Source organism: Pongo abelii, chromosome 18 (genome assembly GCF_028885655.2).
Source record: "Pongo abelii isolate AG06213 chromosome 18, NHGRI_mPonAbe1-v2.0_pri, whole genome shotgun sequence".
Classification (NCBI taxonomy): Eukaryota; Metazoa; Chordata; class Mammalia; order Primates; family Hominidae; genus Pongo; species Pongo abelii.
In genome coordinates, this window is record NC_072003.2 from 1,587,063 (window position 1) to 1,596,711 (window position 9,649).

Genomic DNA, 9,649 nt, shown 5'->3' on the forward strand with positions numbered 1-9,649 from the left:
TAGGTTTTTTGTCTGTGTTTTGTCTTCCTCACCCAGAAATGTAACAGACTTGGTGAAAGGTGGGATTCGGTGGGCCTTGGAGGTGGGTGTGGTTCACACCTCAAAATGCACAGGTGTGATTCTGCTGAGAAAGAGCAAAAAATACAATGAGAAAGGAAAAAATAAATGAGCAGGTGGCTTTGTTGCTGCTCCCAGTGGGGTTGGTGAGCCACGTGAGATGGATGCCCAGACAGCCCTGCTCCAAACCCGAGACAGGCCCCAAATCCCCGCAATCCCCAAGCTGCCCCCATACCCCCAAGTCCAAGCCCTCACTCTGCTGTTCTCCCACCTGGAGTGAGCTGTGTCCTCCCTGTGAAGCATCCTGAATGCCCACCTCTGCTGAGTCCCTGAGGCTTAGATTCTCTGGCCGCGCAGCTGAATACCGCTGTGGCCCGAGCAACATCTTGGTCCCATAGGGCGCTGGAAGCACCCGCAGGCTGGGGAGGGGCTGGGACCCCGGGGCCTGGAAGCTTCCTTCCCGCCCCACCTCTGCACCCATCTGGGGGCCATTAGAGCCTTTGTCTCAAAGCCCTGCCCCAGTTCACCTTCTTGGGACCCTGGGCAAGACAACTGTGCTAAGGACATCACTGTCACAAGAAATATTTGTGACCTGAATGACCAATCTTTCCCCAAAAAAGACGTCCTATGGCTTCCTGCTCAAAGGCAGAGTGGGGTGGAGCAAGGGGGTTCCAGAAAGCGTCTGAGGAGGCTGGGGAAGGAAAGAGGTTTGGGAAGGAGCTGCCATCCATAGAGTTAGACACGTCGTGCAGAAGCAGAACTCGGCGAGTGACTCAGGGAACCGTCACGCCGGCATCCGCGGGGCTTTCCAGCTCTAAAATCCCATCTCTGATCTTGAGTCACGCACAGGTGGCGCTGGGGGAGGCGGGCTGGGCTGATCTTGACCTGAAAGCCCAGACTTGATGGGGTCCAGCTGGGGTCCACAGGCTGCTCTGCAGAGACATTGCTGGGAGACTCCAGGGACTAACTTAGGGCACCTTCCCCACAGCGCCAGCTGGGCAGGGTCCAGGCATCTGCAGAGCTGAAACCACCTACGCACTGGGCGGAGGGGCTCGGGCCCCTTGTGGATCTGCTAGTGAAGGCTGTGGGACCTCTCTCGTCGGCCTCCTCACTTTTCAGATAGTAAGAGGGAGAATGGGAGGGATTGGTGAGTTCTGACCAGGCCTGTTCTCTCGGTCAGCAGTTTTGGGCCCCTCCCCTGCCCCACCCCACCCCATGCCCCGCTTTCTTCTGTCTGCACCAGCTGACTTTCGGATTCTTGGAGATCTTGTGTTTGGGCCTTTCTTGGGAATCTCCAACGTCATGAAGTCAATTTACACCAGACTGAAACTTCAGTACAAGTCTGTTCTAATGGTCAGTGCAAGTTTTGTTTTTTACTCTGCCATGATTTGGAATTAAAAAAAAAATTATCAAAAAGAGAGGCTGGGCACGGTGGCTCATGCCTGTAATCCCAGCACTTTGGGAGGCCGAGGCGTGTGGATCACCTGAGGTCAAGAGTTCAAGACTAGCCTGGCCAACATAGTGAAACCCGGTCTCTACTAAAAATACAAAAAAATTAGCCGGGCGTGGTGGTGGCAGCACCTGTGATCCCAGCTACTCGGGAGGCTGAGGCAAGAGAATTGCTTGAACCTGGGAGGTGGAGGTTGCAGTGAGCCAAGATTGCGCCATTGCACTTCAGCCTGGGAAAGAGAGTGAGACTCTGTCTCAAAAAAAAAAGAAAGAAAGAAAGAAAAGACAAAACCAAGTGTGGACAAGGATGTGGAGAAACAGGAACCTTCAAAGATTGCTGGTGGGAATGAAAAATGATGCAGCAACTTTGGAAAACAGTTGGGCAGTTTCTCTGAAAGCCTAGACGTGGGCTGGGCATTGGGACTCACGCCTGTAATCCCAGCTACTTGGGAGGCTGAGGCAGGAGAATCACTTGAACCCGGGAGGCGGAGGTTGCAGTGAGCTGAGATTGCGCCATTAACCCCAGCCTGGGCGACAAGAGTGAAACTCTGTCTCAAAAAAAAAGGAAGCCTAGACATGAATTTACCATAAGACCAGCAATTCTACTGCTAGGTATCCACCAAAGCGAAAAAAACACCCACACAAAGACTCATCTGAGAGTGCTCAGAGCAACTTTATCCGCAGTAACCCCAACTGGAAACAACCCAGATGTCCACCAGCGGATGAACAGATAAACGAAATGGGTCCATCCATACAATATGACATGCTTTAGCAGCAACACAGATGAAACGCTGAGACACGCCGCAGCGTGGACGAAGCTTGAAAACTTTGTGCTAATTAAAAGAAGCCAGACACAAACAGACAATTGCTTTTGGTTTATTTATATGCAGTGTCCAGAACAGGCAAATCCATAGAGGCAGAAAACAGATGGGTGGCTGCCAGAGGCTGGGGAAGGCACGGGGGACCCAGGAGCGATTGCTACACTTTTTAAGGAAGGGAACAGAAAGGTCCTAAAACTGGGTTGTGACGATGGCTGTACAACTCCGTAAATTCACTACAAATCTTTGAACTATGTGCTTGAAACGTGAATTTTATGATATGTAAATTTTACCTCAATAAGGTTTTGTTTTGTTTTGTTTTGTTTTTTGAGACAGGGTCTCACTCCGGTTGCCCTGGCTGGAGTGCAGTGGCGCGATCTCGGCTCACTGCAGCCTCAGCCTCCCAGGCTCAAGTGATTCTCCCGCCTCAGCCTCCCGAGAAGCTGGGACTACAGGCACAGACCACCACACCTGGCTAATTTTTTTGTATTTTTTTTTTTTAAGTAGAAACGGGGTTTCTCCGTGTTAACCAGACTGGTCTCAAACTTCTGGACTCAAGCGATCCACCCACCTCTGCCTCCCAAAGTGTTAGGATTACAGGCGTGAACCACCGCGCCAAGCCAATAAAGTTGTTTTAAAAGCATTGCCTGGGCCAGGCACAGTGGCTCACGCCTGCAATTTGGGAGGCCGAGGCGGGTGGATCACCTGAGGTCAGGAGTTCGAGACCAGCCTGGCCAACAGGATGAAACTCCATCTCTACTAAAAATACAAACATTAGAGCTGGACATGGTGGTGCACACCTATAGTCCCAGCTACTTGAAAGGCTAAGGCAGGAGAATCGCTTTATCCCAAAAGGTGGAGGTTGCAGTGAGCCGAGACTGCACTACTGCACTCCAGCCTGGGCAACAGAGCAAGACCCCATCTCAAAAAAAGAAAAAGAAAAAGAAATAAAAAATTTTCAGCCAGGCGCGGTAGTGTGTGCCTACAGTCCCAGCTACTCAGGAGGCTGATGTGGGAGGATCAGCTGAGCTTGGGAGGTTGAGGCTGCAGTGAGCTATGATAGTGCCACTGTACTCCAGCCTGGGCGACAGTGTAAGACTCTATCAGAAAGAAAGAGAGAGAGAGAGAAAGAGAGAAGAGAGAGAAAAAGAGGAAGAAGGAAGGAAGGAATGGAGGGAGGGAGGGAGGCAACGGGAAAGGAAAGGAAGAAGGAAGGGAGGGATTGAGGGAGGAAGGGGCCGGGCCGTGGTGGTGGGCGCCTGTAATCCCAGCTACTCAGGAGGCTGAGGCACGAGAATTGCTTGAAACCGGGAGGTGGAGGTTGCAGTGAGCCAAGATCATGCCATTGCCCTCCATCCTAGGAGACGGAGTGAGACTCCGTCTCAAAAAAAAAAAAAGATAAGAAAGGAAGAAAGTGCAGGAAGTAAGAACGCCATATGGTGATGGAAGAAACATGGGCTTGTGGGCCACCCTGACCCCAGGCTTTCTCTGTCTCTGTTCACTCCCTGTCCACCTCCCCACCCCCCAGGATGGAACAGGCACCCCTATGTGAGGGCACAGGTGTGCACAGCCAGGACGGGTGGGGGTAGCCTTTGTAGAATGTGCTGGCGGGGGGGCGGTGGCGGAAAGTGGATGGGGGCATGCTCCTCTTGCTGGCCTCAGCCTCTGTGTGGCTTGGCCTCAGGAACAGCGTTCCAGGCAGGTGCAGTTGGCCCTCTGCCTGAATCCGCCTGCTAGTGCAGCATTGGCCAGCGTCAGGATGGCAACTGTTGGGAACTCTTTCCCGATGGCAAGGTTTGCAACTTCCCCAGGAACCAGCGCCTGATCCCAGATAGCCAAGCCAGACATGCTCCCCACGAAGGCCTCGGAGCTGTCGAATCCACCCCCCATGCTGTCTTGCCCAGCACGAGGGACCCTCCGGGGGGGATCTCATAGCCCTCCCTGAAGCGGGAGCCGGTGGCCACCAGCCTGCGATCCACGTGGAGCCAGTACCTGCCCTGGGTGGACGTCCAGATGACACAGATGTGGTGCCACTGGCCGTCCAGCAGCGGCTGCAAGGGCAGCTCCCTGAAGGCCGGGTCCCCGATCACAAAGTGGATGGATCCGGGCAGCAGGGAGTCTCGGCCGTGCAGCACCAGCTTGTTGTCATTGTCCTCGGTGGCGTAGGACAGGAGGGTGCCCACGTGGCCGGAGGCCGTGCGGACCCAGCTGCAGAAGGACAGGGCTCGCAGGGCAGTGACGAAGCCAGGGCTGAGGAAGACCACGTTCTTGGTGGAGGCGTTTGGGAAAAGGAGAGTGGGGCCCACGCCGCAAACTAGAAACAGAGGAGGGAGGGTCAACCCCTTGCGGGAGGCCCAACAGAAGCATCCAGAAGCACACGTGCTGTGGGTGCCGGGCTTCCCACTCCCGGCTGCCACCCTTCACGGAGCACTGACTCTGCGCTGCCCCTGCCGACGGCCCCCCTGCAGCGTCTCCTTCACTCTCTTGATGGGATCACCCCAGTTCCACAGGCGGGAAGACTGAACGTGAGGGCCGTGCTCGGGAGTGGTGGGGTCCCGCTAGGAGCCCTAGCTGTCGGCCCACCCAGCTGAGCCAGCGCCCCTCACTGCCAGGGTGTCTCTGCAAATTTCATGACTCACAACAGCGCAGGTTTAGTGTTTCACGTTTCTGGAGGTCACAAGGCCAACACGGTCTCCCAGGGCTCAAATCAGGTGTGGGCAGGGCTGGTTCCTCTGGAGGCTCCAGGAGAAACCATCTCCCGCCCTTTCCAGCTTCCAGAGGCACCTGCACCCCTCGGCGTGGGGCCTCCTCGTCTGTGCCTCCCGCCACCTCTGCTTCTGCCCTCACGCCCTCCTCTGACGGTATTCCTCCTGCCTCCCCTTAGAAAGCCTCTGTGATGACGGTGGGCCCCTCCGGATGATCCGAGACCCTCTCCCCATCTCCTGGCCCCTAACTGAATCTCTTTTGAGAAGCCTTTTCCTGGGGGCCTGGTCTAAGGAGGAGCTGGAGGGAAGCCTGGCCATGAGCTGGGAGCCTGTAGTACTTACTCTCTCCTGGTACCTGGGGGGACCATGCCTGCTGCCGAGGGTCTTTTGGGGCTGTCCCACTGAGTACCCGATGGCTGCCTGAGGCTGGGGGCTCCCGCCTCCCTTGGAGAGGGGCCGAGGAGTCCTGAGGGGGGCCCCTGTGCTCAGATGCAGCTCGGAGCTCCTGCCTGTCCCTCTGAAGCTTCAGGGAGCTCGGGCCCAGCTCCTCAGGCTGGGTTGGGGTTAGGACCAGGGCCGGCCTGAGGGCTGCAGTGCCAGGGTGGGCCACGGGCAGCCGCCCCTCCAGAGCAGCCAGCCTGGTGCCCTGGCTGTGGACGAGGCCCTCCAGGTGTACCAGTGAGTCCCGCAGGGCGTCCTTCTGGGCCTTGTGCGCCTTCCTCTCCCGGGCCCGCTGCTGGCTTCTCTCGACCAGGGTGAGGTCCAAGGCCTGCAACCGCATGTCTACTTTCCGGCTTCGGCGCTGCATCTTCCTCACCCAGGCCTTGAGCTGCGCCAGCTCCCCCTGCACCGAGGCCTGTGACCGGTTGACTGTCTGAGCCACAGCTTGGCTCTCTTCTGCCAGGCTCTGGAACCGGACGTCAACGTTGTAGGACACGTTGTAGTTGCTGGCGATGCTCTGCAGGTGTGTCCGAGTCACCTCCTGGAATCTCCAGAACTGTAAGGAGGACACGCTGATGATGGGGCGGGGCGGGCCGGGCCAGGCCGGCTGGGAGGGTTGGGAAAGGCTTTGCCCTCTCATGTTGGGAGCAGCGGCCGCGTGCCCGGCCCACGGCCAGCACTGGCTATCTGCCCACCGATTTGATCTCCACTGCGATGCCGTGAGATGTGGTGGGTGCCAGGGACTGACCCCAGGCCATGCAGCTGCACCACGTGGGGTGTGGACTCCAGGCCCACAGCCGGGGCTCTGATCCCCACTGCTCACCCCATAACCACCGGCAAATCACTTCCCCCCGTGATTCCAGCTCCTGTCTGTGAGCGGGGGACGGCAGGGTGGCCTCATGAGTGCTTTATGAGGCCCAAACAGGAAGCATCCAGCGCAGGCCCGACAGGCACATAGTACTCCGGAACTGTCCATGGACCTGCGTGGGAGTCCGGGAGGCCGTCCACACCCTCTGCCTCAAGGTGGACCTTTGACCTCCCAGTTTCCACTCCCCATGACACTACCCGGCCCCCATGGCCCCCAGTTCCCCTGACTCCCTTCCAGACCCCCTTCTAGCCTCTGGCCCCCCCTGACCCCCACATGTTATGAGGCTTGTGTCCTGTGTGAGCGGAGCCCAGCTCAGCTCTTCCCTGGTGTCCAACGGCAGGTGAAATAATCTTCACGGATGGAAAGAGCGTCACACGCTGTGTTCGTGTCCGCTAAGCCCTGATGTTTACCACTCTGTTTCTGTAACATCCGTCTTCCGTCGGCTGCCAATTTAAAAACCCGACTGTGCCATGTCGGGGTATAACTTGCCTGTTCCTCCAGTCTACGGAGCCTCTCAAAAAACGGTTTCCTGGGCCCCACTGGGGCGGCTTCCTGCGATGAAGCCCCATGTAGATATATAGGCACAAAAACAAGGAAGAAAGACAAGATCTTCCTCCACAAGCAACCCATCCGGAGAGACAGTGAGGCCCCAGCAGTCTCCCTCCAGCCTCAGGAGAGGGTGAAGGTGGCTCCGTGGGTCTGTCTCGTGTCTCATCTCCCCAGCTCTCCTGTTGAGTGGTTTTCCTTCTTTGGCCCTGGCTGGATGTCAGGTTCTTCCTGCCGCCTCCATGAAAGGCATCTGCCTTCAAGCCAGTGGGCTCTGAGACTTGCAGGTTCCCAAGGAGACAAGCTTAAAACAGATGCAAACAGTTTCTTTGAAGAATCATTCAGCTGGGTGCAAGCCCGCGGGCGAGAGGCGATGGCTTTAACAGGAGCAGATGGACGTGTGCTCCCGAGAAGCCGAAGCAAGACAGGGAACCCGACGGGGGCTCGGAGTCAACAGAGCCAGGTCTGCACAGGCACCTGTCACCCAGGCCATGCATGGCTGCATCCTGGGAGGCCCCGTCTCTCTCAGTAAAGCAATGGAAATGTGACTGGGAGCCACCTTAATTATTATTATTATTATTATTATTATTATTATTATTATTTGAGATGGAGTCTTGTTCTGTTGCCTAGGCTAGAGTGCAATGGCGCAATCTCAGCTCACTGCAACCTCTGCCTCCCCGGCTCAAGCGATTCTCCTTCCTCAGCCTCCTGCCTCCCAAGTAGCTGGGATTACAGGCGTGCTCTACCATGCCCGGCTAATTTTAGTATTTTTAGTAGAGATGGGGTTTCACCATGTTGGTCAGGCTGGTCTCAAACTTCTGACCTCATGATCCGCCCGCCTCAGCCTCCCTAAGTGTTTGGATTACAGGCATGAGCCACTGCACCTAGCCAATTAATTAATTTTTTTGATACGGAGTCTCGCTTTGTCACCCAGGCTGGAGTGCAATGGTGCGATCTCGGCTCACCACAAGCTCCGCCTCCTGGGTTTAACGGATTCTCCTACCTCAGCCTCCCAACTGGCTGGGATTACAGGTATGTGCCGCCACACCCGGGTCATTTTTGTATTTTTAGTAGAGACGGGGTTTTGCCATGTGGGCCAGGCTGGTCTCAAACTCCCGACCTCAGGTGATCCACCTGCTGTGGCCTCCCTAAATGCTGGGATTACAGGCATGAGCCACCGCGCCCGGCCAATTTTTGTATTTTTAGTAGAGACAGGGTTGCCCCATGTGGGCCAGGCTGGTATTTTTGGTTACAGGTTGTGTACTGGCTTGAATGAGACCTTCCTAAAAACACACATAAGCCCCAGGCAGGCCTTATGTGGAAAAGGGTCTCTGTGGATGTCATGAAGGATTTTGAAATGAGACCATCCTGGATTATCCAGGTGGCCCTAAAGCCGATGACAGGAGTATAAGAGACAGAGGAGGAGGCACAGAGGACACGGCCTGTGAAGATGGGGCAGAGACTGCGGTGACGCTGCCACGAGGAGCCCCCGGAGGCCCTGGAAGCTGGAAGAGGTAAAGTGGGACCCCCGCCGCCAGAGCCTTCGAGGGAGTGTGCACCTTGACTTCAGACTTCCAGCCCCCAGAACGGTGATAGGACTCATTTCTGTTGTTTCAGGCCACCCAGCTCATGGGAATAAGATCATCCACAAAGTTGTTCCAGTGAAGGCATCCATCATTCCCAAGGTGGCATGGGCCAAGAGGGTGCCAGGCCAGGAAACCATCGGTGGCCCCCAGGCTCCCCTTGTCAAGTGTCAGAACACCATGGACACGGAGAAGATGCAGAAAGCATTGGAGAGAAAATCCTGGGCACGTGGGCTGGGTTGGGGCCTTAGGCCCCGGGGCACTGGCGGCCACCACGACAGCAACGCTGGCGCCACACACAGAGCGGCGGATCTCGCAGCTTCCAACTGACAATGAGTTCCATTTATTTATGTATTTATTTTATTTCGGTAGAGACGGGTCTTGCTATGTTGCCAGGCTGTTCTCAAACACTCCTGGGCTCAAGCGATCCTCCCACCTCAGCCTAGCCAAAGTGCTGGGTTTACTGGCATGAGCCACTGAGCCTGCCTGATTTCCATTTAAAATCGTGGGTCGAGGCAGGGTGTGGTGGCTCTCACCTGTAATCCCAGCACTTTGTGAGGCCAAGGTGGGCAGATCACTTGAGTCCAGGAGTTCGAGACCAGGCTGGGCAGCTTGGCAAAAACCCTGTCTCTACTAAAATTACAAAAATTAGCCAGATGTGGTGGTGTGCACCGGCAGTCCCAGGTACTTGGAAGGCTGAGGCGGGAGGATCGCCTGAGCCTGGGAACAGAGGTTGCAGTGAGCTGAAATCGCGCCACTACACTCCAGCCTGGGTGACAGAGCAAAGAATAAAGACATTTTCAGATACACGAAGGCTTGAGAAATTTGTCTTCCACGCACCCACTGTTGGATGCAGGGATTCAGGAAAAGAAGGGAATAGGGAAGGGCGGAGCTGCCATGGGCACTGGTAAGGGCTGGAACCCAGCAGCGGATGGAGGAGGAGTTTCCAGGGTGATGGGATGCTGCCTGCCCCACATCCCATCCATCAACTCTGCCTGCAGAGACATGCCCTGAGTTCAGCTGCTTCTCTACACCCCCACTCCGCCCCAAGCCCATCCTCACAACGGCCACCTAGTCCCCGCGTCCGTGTCACCCCCTACCGTCTGCTTTCCTAACTGCACTAGCACGGACCCATGCCTTCAATGCCTCCAGGAGCTGCCTGCCACACAAGCAAAATCTTAG

The 9,649-nt window shown here is 56.1% G+C and overlaps 1 protein-coding gene across 1 annotated transcript; it reads right to left on the minus strand.

Annotated features, from left to right (window-relative positions):
- Positions 1-4,004: 4,004 nt before the first annotated feature.
- Positions 4,005-7,176, minus strand: PTX4 (pentraxin 4). The gene is given in 4 exon segments (XM_024234024.3): positions 4,005-4,222; positions 4,225-4,638; positions 5,372-6,026; positions 6,828-7,176. Coding segments are annotated over 4 exon segments (1,428 nt in total). The 5' UTR covers positions 6,969-7,176.
- Positions 7,177-9,649: the final 2,473 nt, after the last annotated feature.